At 41.5% G+C, this 21,059-nt stretch overlaps 2 protein-coding genes across 3 annotated transcripts in view; one reads left to right on the forward strand and one right to left on the reverse strand.

Annotated features, from left to right (window-relative positions):
* Gfm1 (G elongation factor mitochondrial 1) overlaps window positions 1-20,357 on the forward strand; it is a 45,922-nt gene extending 25,565 nt beyond the window's left edge. For both annotated transcript variants that reach the window (XM_021659627.2, XM_060378407.1), the window contains 7 exons: window positions 2,458-2,595; window positions 3,793-3,875; window positions 12,052-12,214; window positions 13,913-14,057; window positions 18,691-18,851; window positions 19,850-19,903; window positions 20,010-20,357. In XM_021659627.2, coding sequence (XP_021515302.2) covers window positions 2,458-2,595; window positions 3,793-3,875; window positions 12,052-12,214; window positions 13,913-14,057; window positions 18,691-18,851; window positions 19,850-19,903; window positions 20,010-20,141 — 876 coding nt within the window. In that variant the 3' untranslated portion in view covers window positions 20,142-20,357. The remainder of the gene's footprint in view (window positions 1-2,457; window positions 2,596-3,792; window positions 3,876-12,051; window positions 12,215-13,912; window positions 14,058-18,690; window positions 18,852-19,849; window positions 19,904-20,009) is intronic.
* Window positions 3,907-9,484, reverse strand: Lxn (latexin). Its single transcript, XM_021659629.2, has 6 exons — window positions 9,141-9,484; window positions 8,032-8,094; window positions 7,011-7,188; window positions 6,613-6,749; window positions 4,476-4,538; window positions 3,907-4,217 (listed from the first exon to the last, which is right to left on the reverse strand). The coding sequence occupies exons 1-6, from the start codon at window positions 9,267-9,269 to the stop codon at window positions 4,119-4,121; spliced, it is 669 nt and encodes a 222-aa protein (XP_021515304.1). The 5' UTR covers window positions 9,270-9,484; the 3' UTR covers window positions 3,907-4,118.
* Window positions 20,358-21,059: the final 702 nt, after the last annotated feature.

The raw sequence follows: 21,059 nt of genomic DNA on the forward strand, positions 1-21,059 counted from the left end.
ACATTTTTAGATTTGTAGTTGTTACGAAGTGTCTGATTATAACATCACAGGCTAACAAGAGTACTCTTTAAGACTTCGTCTATAATTCATATTTAAGGTTTTAAACTACTATACTGTTTCTACAATAGTATAATTAGGTTTGCTATCATTTGGCATTCTACAAAGCCAAAATTGCTGAAATGGCTTGCATTCATAATGCTCTTTGTTGGAATTAGTTCAATCTTGAGCCATGATTATTTAGTTCCCAACTTGCCTCATTGGAGGTAATTCACTCATATTGAGTGAACATTTTAAGACTTCTTGACATCTGAGAACTATCATTTGCAGAACATATTTGGATACATCATCCTATAAGATACATTATTAATAACTGTTACTGTTTTGAGAAACCTGGGAATTTTTCCAGATTATTTTTTAATATAGAAAAGAGAAAGTCAGGGGAGCAAAAGACCTGAAAATGATCCATCTTCTCAGAATCTTTTTGGGGATAAACTTCGCATCCTACCTTAGCTGTTTCATGCTCTTTGCTAAGGCTTGCGACTAAGGTTAGAAATGAGCAGTGTCTTTATACCTTTCATTTCTACATTCAGAGTTGATGAGAAATGTTTAACAGTAACTTGCAATAAGTTGAGGAAATTGGGTGAATGGGGCGGGTGGATGGGGGAGGAGGATTTTTTGGAATCCTTGCCTGCTTGTACATGCAAACATTTAAAAATGTCTTCTCACAAGTAAGTTAATTTCAGTCAAGTGATAAGGTCTCTCACTGTGAGGACTTGAGCTCGGATAGTGGGAGGAATGATGTTCCTGCTGAGTGCACTGGCCTCGGGACTGACTGCTCTCCACTGTGACTTGTGTGGCCTTGAGCATGTGACTTAACTGCTGTTTACATGTTTATACTCCAGTTGAATCTGAGATAGCCTGCACATTAGGCCTTACAGCTCCAAGCATGTGACCAGTGCTGCTGCTAATACTACTCATCTAGGACATGTTCATTTTCTATTGCTACTATCGGAAACTACCAAAAACTTAGTAACATAAAACAGCACCAGGGTTTATTCTATAGTTCTGTAGGTTAGAGGCTGCTACGACTCAGTACCGTCTAAATTTATAAAACAGGGATGTATTGGTGTGTGCCTGCGTGCTCTGCCCATCCCTTTTAGTGTGAGTTCATGAAAGTAAGAGAACACCCTCAACTTCCAGCTAGTTGGAGACAGGGTCTCTTTGTTGCTCACCACTGTGTGCCAGGCCTGCTTACCGGCTCCTTTTCAGCGATTCTCCTGTCCCTGCCACTCATCTGGCTAAAGGATTACTGGGATTGCAGATATGTGTAACTCAGACTCCACTCCTCAGACTTATGACGCAAATGCTTCACCAACTGAGCCATCTTTCCACCTCAGGGTTGTATTTTCTCGAGGTTCTTAGGGAAAACCTTTTTTTTTTCATTGGTTCCCCATGTTTGGAAAGAGAACTGTCCTCCTATGGGTTTTGTGATTGGGGTTTCCTCTCCTTGGGGCCACTCCTAGCTTCCAGATGCTGCCCACCCACCATTTTTGGCTTCTGTATTTCGTCCTCCCTCCCCCCACTATCATTTTTAGATTTTACATATTTATTTTTAATTATGTGAGCGTGTGTATGTATCTCTGTGTGGATACGTGCATGTGCATACAGGCCCCTAGGGAGCTCAATGGCCTCTGAGCCCCTGGAGCAGGAGTTACAGGTGGTTCTGACCCACTTGACATGGGTTCTGGGAACTGAACTCTGGTTCTCTGGAAGAGCAGGATGCTCTCTTAACCACTGAGACATCTCTCTTGTCCTCCCTTCCCCTCTCCCACCATTTTTAGTGCTAGCAACAATGGGCTGGGGCTTTTTCCTGTTTCTCTCCTGCTTTTCTTTCATTGTTGCATCACTTTACACCCTCTTCTGCTTTCTTCATCTTTAAAGGCCTTTGTGACCACATTGAGCCTTCTGTGACAATTCATAGAATGTGTCCTAACTTACTGAGTGGAAAGCTCTGCAGACTATAACCAAAAAGACTGTTTCAAAACAGAAACACCTTGATGTGATAGTTGGTTTGCTGTTGGTCTTAACAGAGTGGTTAATGCTCTTGAATTTGCAGAAAACATGCTGACTATATAGTATAGAGCATTTCTAAGAGTGTCATGTTCTTCCACTTAGGCAGTCTCCACAGATGGATAATTTGGTCATTGTGACAGGACGTGACAAGGTTAAATCTTGAGCACCTGTTTTCTGTCTTTGTATGGAGAGAAGATCCTGTTCAGCTGCCTAGGCCAGGGTTGTTTTTTTTTTTTTCCAAAAAAAGTATGAGTAGAACTAGCTATGAATCCTCTTTATTTCTTAATTGCTAATGTATATGGTTTTATTCAGTAACATCTTCTCAAAATACAGATATTTTTCATGTGTCATCAATCCTATAATGACTTTTTTCCTCTTTTAAAGAATGACCTGGAGAAATTTTCAAAAGGTATTGGCAGGTTTACACGGGAGGACCCCACATTTAAAGTCCGCTTTGACCCTGAGAGCAAGGAGACAATCGTGTCTGGAATGGGGGAGCTGCACCTGGAGATCTATGCTCAGGTACGGGTCACAAGCAAGCTGTGTGCAGCTGCACTTGCTACCGTGTGTGCTATTAGAAGGCAGAAGCGGGGCCTGGCGACTTATGTCTGTGCTCACCCTCTGGAGGTGAGGCAGGAAGACTCGCAGGAATACAGGGCATCCTCAGCTACATAGTGAGTTGAAAGAAAAGAGAAAAAGCCAGCAATGCTCAAAAGTGATGACTGTGAACCGAGAGAGCTTCTTCAGCCTCTACGCTGCTTTGTTTGCAAGCATGGCATACTGCACTGCTTCCCCTACTGTGCATTGGCTAGTTACTTTTTGTACATGAGCCTCCATTTATTAAACACTGTAGACTCCTAGAATCAAGACCTTCATCCATTCCCAGTCAATAACCGGGTCAAGTAAAGCAGCCTTATGGGATGGCCTGTTGTTATTTTTATAGCTACTCTCAGGACTTTTCTTCATGAGGACTGGAGAGATGGCTCAGTGGTTAAAATCACTTGCTGCTCTTCCAGAACACTTGAATTGCTAGTACCCACATTCAGCAGCTCACCTCCTGTGGATCCAGTACCCTCCACTGGATCCTATACCCTCTTCTGACATCCACACGTACATGATATATACACACACAGACACGGGTGTGCACATAAAAATGAAGGACAGGGCAAGGTAGCCTTTAGTCCTGGAACTTGGAAGGAAGACACTGGAGGGTCTTTCTGAGTTCAAGGCTAGCTTGGTGTACACAGTGAATTCCAAATAGAGTTACATAGAGAAGCACTGTCTCAGAAAATAATGAAATAATTAAATTTAAAACACACAGGCCTGTTTTATATAGATTTTTTAAAAGTCTCTCTAGATCAAATGAAAACAAATGATACATGATTGAGTCTTCACAGGGCAGCAGGTCCTGACAACAGATTCTTTATGTTATTCCAATGAATGCGTATGAATATGCAACTATGGTAGGTCTTAGCAGATAGAGCAATTGGCACCAGGTATAAATTAATGAGACAAAATTAGAATTCGTTTATATAAGATACGTAAAGGTAGTTTGTGTTATTAGAATAGCACATCTGATTCTTGCTAGTTATTGAGGTGATTTAAAATGTAATGTTTAGTTATTTACTACTATTTCAGTTATTTCATTGAATGCTAGTATTTTTTCTTTCACTTTGCTTTACAAATTAAAAAAATCTCCCCCCCCCGAATTTATTTTAGAGAATGGAGAGAGAATATGGCTGTCCTTGTATCACAGGCAAACCAAAAGTGGCCTTTAGAGAGACCATTACTGCCCCTGTGCCGTAAGTATTCCATGCAATTAGAGTCCGAGGCTGAAGTGGACTTTTTATTAGGGGATATACATAGTCCTGTTACTGCTGGAAAGATTTTTATGCCGTAATATTCTTTATTATGGAATCTACGTGGCTCGGTACTGTAGCCAAGACATACGGAGTGGCTCTGTGGGATTCATCTGGCTTATTGGGCTAGGTGCCAGTGAGGATGGTCGCACGCATCGCTAGTGGCGTCTCCCTTTGGGTCTCTGTTCACTCTGCTTGCACATCCTTTGGGAGGCGGCTGTTGTGCTTTACTTTTGTGCCGTATTGTGGATGCCACAGAACTTGCATTTGCCAAGGAATAATCTCCTGCAGGTAAAGAAAGTTCATGCCGTTATGAGCCTAGAAAACAATTTTCTATTTCAACGGCGATTTATTTAAAAATTGTCTTCACCAGGAGCAGCACCAAACAGGTTCAGTTGCTACAAGGATGATACACTTCATCCTGGTGCCTGCTTGAACTTTCATTAACTTTACGTAGAGTCAAAAGGAATAAAGTGACTGTGGCTACAAAAGAATTCTTAATTTTCAAAGTGGCATCAAATAACGATAAATCATATATGTTACCTGGGACGCAATGTCATGCAGTAGAATGGTATAGTCTAACTCAACGAAGTCATCATTTCTTTGCTGTGACAGAAAAAAAATGTTTAAACAATATCATTGCAAAACGTGACATCTTACTATTTTGAATTAATGTTGATTTATAAAAAAAAATTGACGTTCATAATTTACAGAAAGCTTTTCTTATATTGAATAAACAGATACTCTTTCAAGCCATTTTTTAAAAATCCTTATTTTGTATTTGTTAGTCTAAAATTGCTTACCTGCTTTTTCTTCTTCCAGCTGTGGCAGCTATATAAGAGCATTACTGTGTGTAGGTTTTTATTTATGAACCCTTAGTGTCAACAGTGGCAATGGGAATTCACATTAAAGGAAACCAGTTACATAACATTCTTTAGAAAATGGACAATAATAAAATGTAATGGCTAAGTTATCTGCTTTTACAATTAGGGCTTTTGTTCTGTACTGATTATTACTTCAGAAATAAAAAGCATTTATGCAGTGAGCTAGGCTGAAAATCTCAGCAGAACTTTGCTGTGCTGAGACTCCAGTGGACAACATAAGCTCCGGGCTCCAGGTAACAGTGCTTATAAACATAGCCCACAGTCACCACTCTCTGCAATAGCTCGAAGTAAGCTTTCCTTTGAATTTATCAGCAAAGAGTCCCTTAAAGTCAGTGACTTACCTGTTGGTTTCCATAGTAAAGACTGTAATGTTCATAAGCCCTTCTGCTGAGGTTTTTGTTAATGCCATTACAAGGCAGTGAACGGTCACAGGGTTTTGTTTGTGTAAGTGTAAAACCACTTAGCTTGTACGTTGCTGGATGTAGCTTGAGTCCTGTACCTGGCCTGGGTTGATAGCTCGGTGCCTTCAGGGGAGTGCTGTAACCAAGGGTGGTCTCTGTAAAATGCGTCTGGAAAGCAGACACACTGTTTCTCAGAAGGCCATAGTAAGTGGTTACAGAGGTCCCTGGAGACACAGTGCTCCTGCTCTCCTGCACTTTTAAAATGCCTGCAAGCTGAAAGAGGGCAGCAAGAAGCCTTTTTCTCTTGGAGCTTATGGAAACTGTCTTTTGTGGTTCTCAGTACTTTTTCTTGTTTTCTATTAATACTAATTGAATTTCCCCCTTTAGCCTCAAAAAGGTAAAAACTAAAGAAAATTTCCCTATGTATTTCTGGCCTAGGAAAATGCATTTCTGCATAACCACGGTATTAGCTTTGAGAAAGCGTAAGGCTGCTAACAAAATGCGAGGTCATAAACTGTATCTAATGGGAAATTAGAGAAAAGAGTCACGCTTGAGCCAAGCAACAGCTAGAACTCCTCCAAGCTTCCAAAGACCACAGTACTACAAGTCTCTCTAGGGGAAATGCCAGGCCTGTGTCTCTGGGTAGCCAAGGAACCGCCATTCAATAGAGAAAACTGCAGTTAGTTCAGTAGAACTTCATAATAGCAATTCAGATACACTATTTAGGTTGCTAAAGAAAATACTCTATTAAACTGAACACAAAACAAAAAATATCTGCCAAATTTTAACTCACAACTTCATAATTTTGGAAGTGTACCTTTATTTGAGAGTACTATAAAAGTGGCCCTCAGGACCTTTGTAAAGCCAATTCAAGACAGGATGATTCATTAAAAATGTATCGTGTACCCGAGTCTTTGTCTTGCATATACTGATAAAGCTATAACCATTGTTCTCTGGAAACAGATCTGAATAAAACATCATAGATAACTAAACCTGAACTGCTTGGCCTGAAAGATTAAGAACCATAAACTTTTGAAAATGCAGTCTAGAAACTGCTCAGTGTTAGAAGATGTTTCATAGAAAGTCTGCTAACACTCGTTCCTGTAAGAGCTGCCTAACCACACGATTGTAAGAAGACCCTCTGTCTTCTTTCTTATGCGGACGCCATGTCTTAGCTCTTATAATAAGCCAAGTGACTTCCGGAACCAGTGCCATTGCTTCCCGTGCTTCCTCTAGCTTGGCCTTCTCCTGTCTTGACTGACAAACAGTGCCTTTAGACTGCCGGGTTCATGAGTTTTAATACAGAATGGAAATGGGAACAGTATCCATTATGAACTCCAATACTATGTCAGTATCAACTCTTAATAGCATACTTTGTAGAGAGAGACTACGTACCACTTGCTTGACAGTTTGAATTTTTGCCATTTTATACCAAGTGTCTTCAGTCGAATTCTGCCACATTATATAACCGCAAGCGACCCAGGCTAAGTGGTGAACTGGCTTCATTTGTGGAGACACATTTCCAAAACTGTCTGGTAGAGGAAACATTTATATGCTAAATGTTATTAAACTTTTTAGATTAAAAATCATTTTTATTCTTAGTCGTGTTTTCTAGCGTTCTGATATATGTAAAGACTAAATTAAGCCACGACTGTATAAATTGCTGGATTAGATTAGATAAGTATTTTTGCAGAAGTCATTTCCAACCTAGTTACCATCAAACAGTTTTGAGCATGGGCAATAGAGACAGAGCTCAGGTTTGAAACCATAGCTTCCTGTGCTTTATGGTGTACCTGGAATATTGTGTGCTTGCAGTGGCTCCTTCATAGACATGAGTCTCTGATAAAATGTGTTATCTTCTTCATCTGGGCTCTTGCCAATTTCTCCTTCAAATGTGAAGTTGACCTCTGGTGCAGTACCTTGTCCCATTTGAGGGTAGAGAACGTCAGCCGTGCAGTTCACGGTCACTTGCTGTTTGGAAAGGATCATCATGCAGACATGGCCATTCATTAAGTTACGAGCTTTCAGAATCTTAGGACTTAGAAGTCTGCTAGTGGGCTGTCGGCTTAAGTTTTAGTCTGACTGCACACCAAAGTGGGATGGTCCTCCTACGTTTGCTCCTCACGCCTTCTCTCTGCGTCTTAAAGCACTGTTGTCTCCAAATGTAGACATAGCAGTCTGCCCTAATCCGAAAATAAGGGGCTGCAGCATGCTGTGTAGATGGCTGTCTAGCAGCTCAGATGTCTTTCAGGCCATTTCCTTTTGTTATCTCCTGGGTTAATCTCAGCGACAGGGCGGGCTTCCCACAGTTTCAAGATGGCTGTGGTGCAAACTGCGGTTCCTTCTTTTATTTCATTAATAATTCGAGAGGCATTAAAAGTTTTCAAACTGTCCTGCCTCATTACGGAAAGACTAGTGGAATCACTGTTGGCCGTTCCACTGTTCCTGAATTTCTAAATGTACTTAAAGTGAATAGCCAATTAAAAACCAAACAGAAAGGCAGGCATGAGGCAACAGTCATGACTGGAGTAAATCACTTCACTCACTCATATCAGCCCTACATTCGGACTATTCAGAATTTATTTAAAAGTAATTTATCTGAACTGAAATACAGACTATTTTCTAAAGAATTCAATAGAAAGTACACAAAGGCAGCACACACTGGCTCCTATAGCGTTGCCTGCAGAGCTGCTACTGTTTATTCTCAGAAATTTCACAGCCATGACAGTGAAAGCCCAGATCAGACCCTTCAGCAAAAATGATCTACACCATTCTGAATCAAGATGTAGTCACTAGAAAGGACATTTCACTTACTTTTTGGATAATTTCTTCCACAGAAAATTTGAGGTGGTACTTGTGCCCTCTTCCTGGGATATCCTAAAGTTAAGAAAAAATGTAGTTGAAAAGGGAATATTGTAATAAATCAGTTCTTTTTAGCCAAGACATTCTTGTCACATGGCTGGGAGGATGGTGAGAGGAAACACATTAAAGCTTTGCATATCTTTAAGCACACACAGTGGGGTTTGTTCTGACATTTTTCACCTCATCATCCCTCCCCCAAGCCTTACTGTTTGAGAAGGGCCTGTTGCCAAGTATTTAGCTTCTAATTTGGCATCTCTGGCAAGTTTATTTGAGATTGTGTAGAAGCATACAGAGCACACAGACGAAATGATAGTAGGATACAGCTTTGGAAAGGTTTATGTTAAAGCCAATGGTACCAGTGTCTTCAGTGACTAAACTGATTTGTGGCAAATTACTGTCAAGTGCCAAGAGACAATGGGTATAAATGCCGTTTTTATTTTGTCTTGACTTGTCAAACAATATTTCAACAAATCTTATGAAAAGACAGACAAATTAGATATTTCACTTTTAAATGAAAACATACGTTTGAAATCTGCACCTAAACATCTGGTACAGTTTCAAAAATAAAAACTATTTCTTTGTCAGCCAAAAAAAAAAAAAAATTTAGGGGCGCTCAGGAGGTAAGGTCTTAGAGCGGCTTCAGCCAGGGAAGCGCATCGTCTGAGGCAGGATGTGGCAGCCCGCAGTGCTTTTGTCTCCTTACTCTGCGCTAACCTCACACGTTTCCCTTCAGAGTTGCTCTTAAAAGTTTAGGGAGTTGTTGGGAGGCCGTGAGCTTTTGTTGGCCAAGGCTGGCTACGAGCAGATTGAGAAACAGTGACAGCGACAGATTGTTTAGTGTGCCTCTTCCCAACCTCCCTCCTCACCACAGGAAAGGGTGAGCTGCCCACCCCACACATTTCCCAGTTGCTTGCAGTAATATGCGCGAAAATCTGTCTGCATGGGTTCCGCGCCTCACGTGAAAGCGCACAGTTGTGGAGCGTCCACAACAAGGCGCATAGGAATGCTAGTTTCCGAGGCGGGGCAGGGGGCGAGCCCCGGGCCGCGCCCCGCGGACTCACCTCCTTACTGGCCTGCTGGACGGTCTGCACCAGGAACACCTTGTGGGGGGTCCCCTGCTGGTAGTTGATGCAGTTCTCCGCCACTGAGGCGGCCCTGGAGGCCGCATAGTGGGTGGGTGGGATTTCCATCTTAGGGCAGCAGTGAGCGCGGCTGCCTTGGTTCGAAGGGATCACAGTGGGCCCTGGGCAGCCTGGGTCCCGGCGGCCCGAGACGGTGTGGTGGGGAAGCCGGCAGCTGGGCTGGGCACGCGATCCTCAGCGCCTTCCTTCCCTCTTCCTCCTTCACTCAGGAAACTGTTAGGGCTGTGGCTCCGCCGCTAGAAGCCTGGGCCCCGCCCCGGGGTAGGCGGGTGCTCCTGGAGAAAAGCCTCGGCATTCCCGCCGCCTCTCGGGGCTCCCGGGGCTCCCGGGCCGGTGTGGGAGGAGCTTTCTGGCCTTGCCTCAGTGGGTCCTCTTGAGGCCTTCGGAGGCTCTTGAGGGACCTCTGCTGTTTTGCCTACAGGTTGGAGTACAACTTTCCTCTAATGGGCCTCACGGGGCAAGGTGCAAAGTGCTCCAAGTGTGATTCACCCCTTCTTTCCTGGTCCTATTATGAACCTCCAGGAACAGGCTTGCTCACCCGGGTTTCTTTGGAGGCTCATCCAGGCCGGAGAAGCAGAAAAATCATGCTCTAAAGTGGGGGGACTAAAGGAAAAAACTAAAATGTATCAGCATACCTCCCCACTCACTGACTTTAGAAATATAAGGCTTTATGGCCATGAACCACCACTCCTGGCTCTCTTTCTTAAAATTTTATTTTTATGTTTTTTTAATTATGCGTGTGGATGTGCACACGTGTGTGCAGATGCATCAGATCTCTCTGGAGTTGGAGTTCTGTGCAGTTGTGGGACACACACACACACACACAGCCTGAGTGCTGAGAACCAAACTCATGTCCTCTGCTGTGCACGTAGCTCTGGCCCCATCTCTCTTTTCTTAAATGTAGATTATGGAAGGCTTTTTGGATAGACTGCCTGTGCATGCTGCAGCGGCGCACCAAAAAGAAGGGACAGTGCTGTGTGTGCTGAGTGTTGCTTTCCTGGAGTGCCACAGTTTTCCTGTGAAGGAGGACTGTGTGTGCGTGTGTGTGTTGGCATAAACACTCCTTGGGTAGTGTCCAGGAAAGAGTGGCTGTATAGTTAGTCAGAAAGTGGTCTGCAGATATGCAGTACTGTTTGATACGTTCCTAGTTGTGTGTCCTATAACTTCTCTAGGAAGATGTTTGGTTAAGGGCATTCCCGGCTTTGGTCGCAGTCACATTTGTCTAGTGACTTAGCCTCTGACTCCCACGTCTTACACCTATAAAATGATGACTAGATATGCTGTTGCTTTCCTGGGTTTATTTAACACAAACCTGGTACTTACAGTCGCTTTGCTTCCTTCCATTCATAAGTGACACTTTTAATCTGAGGCTGGTCCTTAGGCCGTTGCTGCCTGAAGACCTCAGCAGCTAGAGGGTCCTGTGTCCGCCCCAGCCCATACGGTGGTCACTGTTTCAAGTCTCCTGCACTTGGGGTGTCAAGTTGTTGAATTTTCAATTAAGTTTAAGTAGCTGTGACTGGTTTTAACCCTATACTTCATCTATGAAGTACAGACATAGACTATTTTTTTCATTGAAGTTCTTTATACTTTATTTTATTTTGTGTGGGCACCGGCGTTCGAGTGTGCCGTGGCAGGAGTGTGGAGGCTAGAGGACAACCGCAGGACCTGGTTCTGTTACCTTGCGTAGTCCCAGGGATTGAACTCAAGCCATTGGACTTGGCAGCAAGCTGGTTTCCCTGCCGAGCCGTCTCTTCAGCTGAGGCTATTTTATAGAGATGCTACGCTGCTCTTAGACTGGAACTCACTGCCCAGGACCTCAGGGAGCGCTGAGTGGCTGGCAGAGCTTTGGTGCAGCGCTTGTAGCCTCCCCCGTGCCTCTGACCCGACTGTGGCTTCTTTCACCTTCCACCTTGTTCCCTTGCTCCTAATGGCGCTGTGTTTCCCTCCCTGGAAAGCTAAGTTATCCCTCTCTGGCGTTGCCTCGCACATCCTGAAGCGCTTGGTCCTTGGAAGATTATTAGAAGGCAACCTACCAAGAGTCAAACACATTTACCCTTGGGCTCTTTAGGAAATATGCCCTTCCAAGCTTGCATCTCCTACCATTTTTTACATTGAGTTCTTCCAAGCCACTTACAGACTCACCCATTAATGTCCGTTCACCTGCAGATACTGTGAGTACTTTGAAAGTGCTCTCTGAAAGACTCATTAAAGGAAGAAGCGGCTGCCCGGTGTCTCCATGTTTCCTAAGAAACAGCTGCCCATTTTCTTGTGTCTCCATGTTTGATATGTGTGTAAAATACTTCTTCTATCCCTTGGCTTGAAGTAAACACTAACCTGTGTTCATTTCTTTCTGAGAGCCTTTTTGATGCTCGTTACTGTCATGTCGTCATTAATCATCTTCAGGTGTTAATTATTACACAAAGTGCTCCCTTGAATCACCCAAATCTGTAATGCCAAATACTGAAGTGAGGTAGGACCCATCAGAGTTCTCGTTTCCACGTAACCATCCTTGATCACTGCACTGCGTGACATGGAAGGGCGTCAGTCCAGACTGGTTGAGCTCTTCGGTCTGCACTTTATTAGAAGCCTTAGACTGAGCCTTCTATTAGAAGAGTGAAAAGTCATGATTACTTAGGTGGCATGCCTCACTTTCACTGATGAGGAAGAACAGAAGATAATTCCTTCTAAATAACTTCTATAATAAAATTTCATACTGGCCATCATAGAAAAAAATATGAAATGTGGATCTTCGCATAAATTAGTGGGAGTTTTTTTTCATTTCGCTGATTACGAATGCTCTGCTTGTTTTCTCCTCCTAAATCACCTGCAGGTTTGATTTTACGCACAAGAAGCAGTCAGGCGGTGCCGGCCAGTATGGAAAAGTAATAGGTGTGCTGGAGCCCCTGCCCCCAGAGGACTACACTAAGTTGGAGTTTTCCGATGAAACATTTGGGGCCAACGTTCCAAAGCAGTTTGTACCTGCTGTTGAAAAGGTAGTGCTTAACAGAACTCTGGCATTTGTCTCTATGTGAAAGCAGGTTATTTGGATTAAATCACACTTCATCTTCTGTCCTGTTCATGTCTACCATGGTTTAAGTTAACCATCTTTCTTTATGGGACTACTGGGCTTTCCATCTTAGAACCTCCAGCTCAGGGGCTGGAAACAGTGCTCTGTTAATCATGTGTAAAGTCTCTTTGCATAAGGCTGATACTACTACATTGATTATAATCCATCATCATTTTATTATAATCCTTGGGGGGTGATGACAGGTTTTTTTTTTTTTTTTTCAATGCGGTTTATTCAGGAACATTGAACAATCCTCGGACCCTGGGGAAAGCCAGCCCACAACTTAAATAGCCTCTGGGTAGCCAACCCAGGCGTGCCACGGGGGCAATGCAGATAGGTCCACATACATGGAAGCAAGCCAGATCCTCGGCCTTAGCCAAATGTGGAGTTGTTCGTGACAGAGAGCACTCACCATCGGGTGATGACAGTTTTGTGTGTGCTCTTATGTGCACTAAGAGTCCCAGCACCTGGGAACTGCTCTATAGCATTTTTGCTGCTGCTGAATCCACTCCTTGTTGAATGAGTGTTCGGAGCTGGTTTGTTTCTTTGAGACAGGGAGTCTATATGTGGCTCAGAATGGCCTCGAATTCAAAGCGATTTGCCCCTGCTTCCTTTTTAAATATGGAAATTGGGAGTACCTGTACCACTTACTGTACCCTTCAAAAATACTGAGGCCAGGTAAGGTTGCACGTGTGAAATTACAAAGAGCTGTGCACACACACAGTGCTTGCTTTGCTTTCCCTGTTACTCGCTTAAGGCGGCTGTACAGTCTAAGCAATTGTTAATTTGTGAACAGCAGATTATAGTTTTGGTTTTAATAGTAATAGCATTTTTTTGGTTGGTAATGTATTTCATTTAGTATACTTTTATTTTAAGGTAACAGTTTGCCATTCTCACACTTCTAAATACCTGAGATGATATTCAGAATTCGCATAAGGGGAAAATTTACATATTTTTCAGGATACATAATGTACAGTTTTGAAATGTCAGAAATATGATCTGTGTGTATGGCTATGTGACTGAATTAGAGTTCTATAAGTGACTGAAAATGAGTGACAAATTTGTCAACTGTTTAAATTGTTGCAGTTTGTTGTATATGAGTTATACATCAATGAAGCTGTCTTCTAAAAAATGAATTGCATTTGAGAAAATGAAATTTCCTTTAATTCTCGTTCTTAACAACGTCGTGCATTTACACAGTGGTTTTTATGATGTGATCTGCCAGTGAGGCAAAGTATTAATTGATCTGTAACAGCCGATGTGTGCACACAGATTTTGGTAAGGCTGGTGACCTTAGTTGGCCTTTCCTCCATTTCCTTATTGTGAAATGAAGGTCCTGCTGTGTCTGTAAGGGAGTGTGAGCATTAAGTAATTTCTGTAGTTGAGATTGTAGGGCAGTGATGATGAGCCCTTAACTTCATTTTCTAACCAGCTCCCACCTTTATATGCTGTCCTTTTCTAGAGAATTGCTCATCTAAATGCCAGACTTACTCAGAAGTATTTTGAGAAGTGAAAGACAACATATATCATAAGAACATTACACTTCTGAGCAATAACCTGTTCCGGTATTTTGGGTAATACTCTGCAAGTGAAATCTCATTGCGTTGTATTCATTCATTGTTAGGGGTTTTTGGATGCCTGCGAAAAAGGCCCACTTTCTGGACATAAGCTTTCTGGACTACGGTTTATTCTGCAAGATGGAGCACACCACATGGTTGATTCTAATGAATTCTCCTTCATCCGAGCTGGAGAAGGTGCTCTTAAACAAGGTATGTTGTCCTGATGTCTTCTGTATCAGTCTGTGTGGGAGACTGCCATAGCCTCAAGAGCAGCACTGTCTTCTTCGTCCAGAACTTGGGGCAGAGTGTGCTAGGCGCAAGTACTTGCAGTGTTCGTAAGTATGGGAGGTCATTGTTCCTGCAAAGACCAGAGCCCACCCTGTTCTAGATTATCTGGGTGTTTAAGTTCATATATAATCTGAAGTTCTGGTCTTAACAGAAAAGACAAGTGCTCAGAACTTTAAGTATGTTAAGGATAAATTAGTCGTGTTATTTTAACTATTTAAATGTTAAGCAGTTCATAAATTTGCAAGTAATTTTTTCATATATCACATTTCAAGCTGTTAGGCATTATTATGAGAATGGGAAACTGTTTTAAAGAATTCAGTAAACTTTATGCATAATACAGACTTCCTGCTAAACTGCTAAAATTATCACCCTCCACAAACTGGATAATACACTTACTCAAACTGTGAACTAGAGTTCTGAGGAGTTGCAGGCAGGCATATCTGGTTCTTTGCTTTTAATTCAGGGGCGTGGAAACCTAATGACCATAAAGCAACTGACATCAGGATTATCCAGCAAGAGAACTTCGCAGTTACTCTGAAATCATAAAATTGATTGTCTTTGCTTCCTCAATCCCATCTGATATTTGCCAATTCCTTAGTAATATATAGAAGTGTCTTTACATAATAAAATTATGATTCATAAAACATTTACATCGAAGAGAGTTGAAATAGACAGTAGAGAATTAATATGTCTTAATCATTATTTCCAAACCATTCTGTAAATCAGAATTCTATTGGTTCTGTGTGAATGTCAAGCTTGTTGAACTTTTTTTGGTCTCAGTTGGCATCTCCAGTCACTGTTGGGCAGGGGCCAGAAAGGCTGCTGCTTTCTGCACTAGCTTGTAAACTCATTATTTTATTTAAACTTAGTAGTTATAGTCTACCTGAGTTGTAAAAAGAATAAGTGATCCTCAGTTTTTTTATTTTAATTTTTATTAATTATAATTTATTCACTTTGTATCCCCCTGTAGCTCCCCTCCCTCTTCCCCTCCCAATCCCACCTTTCCTCCCCCTTCTCCACCCATTCCCCTCCCCAAGTCCACTGATAGGGGAGGTCTTCCTCCCCTTCTGATCCTAGTCTATCAGGTTTCATCAGGAGTGGCTGCATTGTCTTCCTCTGTGGCCTGGTAAGGCTGCTTCCCCCTCAGGGGGAGGTGATCAAAGAGCAGGCCAATAAGTTCATGTTAGAGACAGTCCCTGATCCCATTACAATGGAACCCACTTGGAGACTGAACTGCCATGGGCTACATCTGTGCTGGGGTTCTAGGTTATCTCCATGAATAACCTAGAACCTTTGTTAGAGTATCAGTCTCAAAAAAGACCCCTGTGCCCAGAGACCTCCTACATGCCTGACTCAATTTTCTTTATATCAGCTGTGTATTGTACAAGCTCTGCAGGGCTGGAGAGATGGCTGAGCCGTTCAGAGCACTGGCTGATCTTCCAGATATCCTGAACTCAATTCCTAGCAACCACATGGTGGCTCATGACCATCTATGATGTGATCTGATGCCCTCTTCTGGTGTGCATGTGTACATGCAGAGAGAGAGCAGTCATACATTAAGTAAATAAATAAACAGGCTTTGTAGTCTGTGATGTAGGAATTTGGTCAATCTGAAGAAAAAAAAATGATTTGGATGTTATTGAGCATAACTCAGATTAGAGTACTCACCTTTTGACCTTGGAATATTCTTTACTTAATATATCTTAAGCTAAATAATATTAAATCACTTTAATACTTTTTAGAAATACAATTGAATTAAAAAGTACCAATTGTTTTATGCTGGTTCTTGACTAGAAGTTTGTAACTTTTATGGAAAGAGAGATTAGATAAAACTAAGATAAATTTTCCATTTATCAATTAACATGCCACATTATCCTTTTTAGCTCTTCCTATATTTAAATATAAATAAAGATAGATGTGTATGCTCATAATAAACACATATGTCAATGAAAAAGTCAGTGAAATATGAGTAATTGCCTAGTTGGTGTACAAAGGAAAAAATCTGGATTATAACTGAAATAGGAACATTTTGTAAAACCAAGTTGTGCATACAAGCTAGGTACTAACAAGAAAAACAGCTGATTTGGGTTCTTCATCTGACTGTTTCTTCATGCATAAAAGCAAAAATACATGGAATCACATTTTATCCATAAAAACATTGCAAATATTTGCCAAAAATAGAATGCAGTTTTTTTAAAAAAAAAAAAAAGGCATTAGATTTGGAAAAAAAGTAAAAGATTGATTTTTAAAGTTCTAAAAAAGAGGAAATTTTAAAATGTTAAAAGTGAACATCTTTAATCCCACCACTCAGGAGGCAGAGGCAGGCAGAACTCTGGAGTTCAAGGCCAGCCTGGTCTACAGAGCAAGTCAGGACAGCCAGGTCTACACAGGGAAACCCTGTCTCAAAAAAAACAAAACAAAACAAACAACAAAATACTAAATAATTTTATTGAACAAAATCAAGCACAGGAAACTCTTGCTACGCATTAACTAATTGATGTGTATATATCCCTGAACTACCTGAGGGCTTCGGGGTGAGGATTAGAGTAGCTTATACTTAGGTTAATGGGTTTATTATTATATATAGTAAAATATATTAACATTTTTGATATACTATCAAGATTAGGAGATACTTTAGATTTTCAAAAAACAAAAACAAACAAACAAACAAACAGGCAATCTGAACTTGCATAGAGATCAACAAATGATGAAACTTAAAACTGAAGTTTGAAACTAGATGTGCTTGGTCTGGTCTGGCTCTGTGGGTGTGGGTGTTCCGTAACTAGTTCTTAGAGAACACCATACTTACCTCCCAAACACTGCTTACAGCCATTCTAAACAGCCAGCACTGTGTCCTTACGTCTTTAGCCCAGCGGTCTGTTCTCTAGGCTCTCTTGCCATTCCATGCCAGGCTTTGGATTTGAGTCTGTCTCATCTCCTTACTATGTAGAAATAGGCCCATCACTTGAACTTTGCCAAGTTGCCTGGGAATATTACTCGGAAATGTACCGTGTGTATATGTGTGTGTGTACATCCATTTAGGCACACTGAATACAGTTCTTCCTGTTACACTGCCTTTGACCTAGCATTGTGCCAAGACACTTATTGCCCAGTATGTTTGCCCCACTTGCCGCTCGTAGCATTTATTGATCCCTTGTGTATGTTGTGTTGTGTTGACTACATGAGTGAGCTTATCTTCACAGTGACCTTAATGCTGAGAGAATTGAGGTTCAGAACCCATGCTGACATACTAGTTTGCTGGAGTGTAAAGTTAAACCTAGACTAGTTTTAGTCCTTGACTACCTGCTCGTTTAGCCACGGCAGCACCTGGCCTGCCGGTACTAGTGTTTTTACTAGTGGGTTGACACAGAGAATCACCAGTGTTTCTATTACATAGACTTGCCATGAATTAGCTACTAGAACCCAATTCTTCATCGTAACAGTGTTATATTCAAACACTGAGCATTGTATAAATGGCAGAAAGTGCAGCAGTTCTGGAGTTTGCTACCCAGCTGAGGTCCTGGTGCCAAACCCCCACTGGTACTGAGCGACATGTGTCACACTGTCACTCGAGCAGTTACTGCCCTTGAGACTGTGGTCTCTTTAGAAGTGCTTATATGAATGTACAAAAATGGCTGCTAATTCATTTCTTACAAACAAATTGATGTCTCTGGAAAGACTATGGTTATTTTAAAACAAAATAGCGTCTTAGCTGCCTTTCCTGTGTTTTGCCTAAAACTTCTCATTTGGGGACAGTGCAGCCAGTCTGAGGTTAAAGATTGTGCTCCAGCCCTGCTGCTAAAGTTTTGTAAATATTTGAAGTGTAAATTTTGAAGTTCTGTTTTAATTTCTTCGTAAATATTAATCAGTATTTGTAACTAAAAAGTGTAGTAGTTGTGTATTAGACAAGACCAAAAATGGGTTAAAGTGGTTGTTAACATTTAGTTTGATATTTTTTAATTATTGGTAAAGAAACTTAAGACTTGGACAGGCTGTTTTCACAAGAGGCAAATGACTTGTTACAGGACAGAAACTAAAAGCCCAAGTCAGGCAGGGGAGTTGTTCAGCCTAGAAAGGAAAGACTCTGAAAGACGCGATTCTTTCTTCTATGCACCCTCTCCTGCACTGTGTGTGCGCCTGTGTGTGTGCGTGTGTGTGCGCGTGCCAAAGACCAGTAAGAAAGGTTTACGCTGGTCTCATCAGGGAGACCAGAGAGACCAGAGTTCCAGAGAGAACAGGTGGCACAGCCGGCCAGCTTACATAATGTGAGCCTTGATTAATGTTTTCTGTACTCTGCAGGTTAAAGAGATTTAAGGTTTTTTTTTTAAGGGTGCTAATTGAAAAATCGGAATGAAATGTTTTTCTTTTGGAATTTCCCCATGCATAACTGTTCCCATTACTATTTAAAAAATGAGTCCAGGGGAAAATTTAAGTTTATTGCCTTTGGGAAAGTACCATCTGTCTCATGTGTAGAGCTGGAGAGAATGTCACTTTAATAACTAATATACTTAACTTTCTCTCTTGTTGTTTTTTATTTTTTTATTTTTAAACCTAGCCTTGGCAAATGCCACAATGTGTATTCTTGAACCTATTATGTCTGTGGAAGTTATAGCTCCAAATGAATTTCAGGGAACAGTAATCGCAGGAATTAACCGGCGCCATGGAGTAATCACAGGCCAAGATGGAATAGAGGACTATTTCACACTGTATGCAGAGGTAAGTGTGCTCATTGGGCATCCCACAGTTCACACTGCCTGCAGATGTGTGCAGTCGTTGATTGTCCCACACTTCACACTGTAGTTCAGGCTAGCCTGGAACTCACAGTAATCCTGCAGCCTCAGCCTCATGAGGGAACCCCTCTGGGGATGCAGATATGTCTTACTTTCGTTAGCCACAGAAGGTAATCAATTAGTTTTGGTTTTGGCAATTTGTGTGATTTTCTGTGAGAGCAACTCTTAAGTGCAAAAGCCAAAAATAGGAATCTTGGATATATATATCATACGTTTATTTAGCATCTCTATATATGAGTGTATATATATTCTAAATATCTATAATTTTTTAGTGAATTTGTTGTTTCTTAGGTGTATACTTCTTTTTTCCTGTTTTAACCTTATTTATATAGCTGCTTTCTTATGTTAGAAGGTTCGTATTTAATTCTCTGACCTGTACATGTCTTAATTTAACTCTCATGTAAGAGAAAGTATTGGTCGCGTTATAGATCACCTCTATAAAGATGTTGCTGTCAGGATATGTCAGTCCCCAAAGGAGCCCTGGGTACAGCTTAGTGGTGATGCACTCAGGCATGTGTGAGGCTCTGGGTTAAATACCCAATCTCTCTCTCTCTGTCTCTCTTTCACACACACACACACACACACACACACAGATTAGGCAGTGGAAACTCATTAATGTTTCCATAGAAAACACGCTTGTGAATGTGTGATCTGGAGGTAGACAGCAGCTCGGGGTGAGAAGCTGACGCCCCGGTAGTGTACAGTCTGAAACAGAAAGATTTGCTCTGACTATGCCTGTCAGATAACTTTAAAGTAGGGTTTTCTGTCTGAAATAAGGCTCTGGCTTTTGATTTTTTTTTTTTTTTTTTAACTTAGAGTTGTCATAGAAAGCTAATTGTAAGGCATTAAGCTGACTAACACACCCCTGTTTTCCTTAAAATTTTTTAACAAATAGTGCTAAAATTTTCTTCTGTTTGATTTTAGGTTCCCCTAAATGATATGTTTGGTTACTCCACGGAGCTTAGGTCCTGCACAGAGGTAAGCAGCTTTAGGGCAGGGTCAAACTTCACATCAGTGCTCTTCAGAAGACTCACTGCAACTTCACTCTGCATACGCAAATGAATCTCTCTGTCTTGAACTGTAGGGAAAAGGAGAGTACACGATGGAGTACTGCAGATACCAGCCGTGCTTACCGTCCACACAGGAAGACCTCGTCAATAAGTACTTGGAGGCTACCGGCCAACTTCCTGTGAAAAAAGGAAAAGCCAAGAACTGAGCCACCTTCCTCTGAATGTACAGACTGTTTGATCGCAGAACTTAGAGATGACGGATCCAGCAGGATGAATTCAGTGGGCTGAAGCAAATGTTAGGAGCCCTTGCTGTCTCCTGTTCAGGAGTTTCTATGCACATGCAAAGATACTTACGTATATTTAAACTGAATGGACTATTTTTATTGTCTAGTGAAAGACCTTAAATAAAATAGATTGCTGAAGTATGTTTAATATTATTTAAGGGAAGGAGAGAGTAATTTCAGCTTAGAATATATATATTAATTTACTTTGCAATATTTTTGACACAAGGTCTATGGTTGGCCTCAAAATGCACAGTCCTCTTGCCAAGTGCTAGGACTGTGGATATGAACACTGTGAATGTGTATGTAGTCTGTGGTTTTGTGTGTGAATGTACATGCCAGAGGTTGTCTTTCTCAGTGTCCTCCACCTTACGTTTTTAGGTACAGTCTCTCTCTAAGCTTGCTGACCAGAAAGCAGGGGCCCTCCTGCCTCTGCTTCCGCAGCACGAGCATCACAGGCATGTGCCACGCCCAGCTGCTCCCACATGGGTTTTGGGGGATTGAACTCGGCTCCTCATGCTTCCTCGTTTAGCATTTTATTGAGCGAGCCAACCCTTCAGCTCCCTAATTTTTTTGTCATGTGATGTAATATACAGAAAAGCCACATAGCTTCTTTTATCTATATTCAGGAGTCAACGGTTTTCAATGCTTTGCTTTTCAAATAAGTTCTCCATTGTCTCTGGGGCATGCATTGATATTTTAGAAGTTCCTCTGTTGAGGCTATGAAAGTAAATGTTGCACATCATGACATTTCTTGAGGGTCATTTAATGAAGCTTTCTCTTTTAAAGTGAATCGTTATGATCTTAATAGAGAACATTTTCAGATTCTTCATTGGGCTATTA

Source organism: Meriones unguiculatus, chromosome 2 (assembly GCF_030254825.1).
Source record: "Meriones unguiculatus strain TT.TT164.6M chromosome 2, Bangor_MerUng_6.1, whole genome shotgun sequence".
NCBI lineage: Eukaryota > Metazoa > Chordata > Mammalia > Rodentia > Muridae > Meriones > Meriones unguiculatus.

Bases quoted from the DNA above. Each gene is read 5' to 3' on its own strand.
- Lxn (XM_021659629.2), bottom strand. From the start codon at position 9,269: ATGGAAATCCCACCCACCCACTATGCGGCCTCCAGGGCCGCCTCAGTG. The intron at 7,189-8,031 runs GTAAGTGAAATG...CTTTCCAAACAG, and splicing joins TGGAAGAAATTATCCAAAAA to CAAGTGACCGTGAACTGCAC. The intron at 4,218-4,475 runs GTAACATATATG...CTTTACCTGCAG, and splicing joins TGCATGACATTGCGTCCCAG to GAGATTATTCCTTGGCAAAT.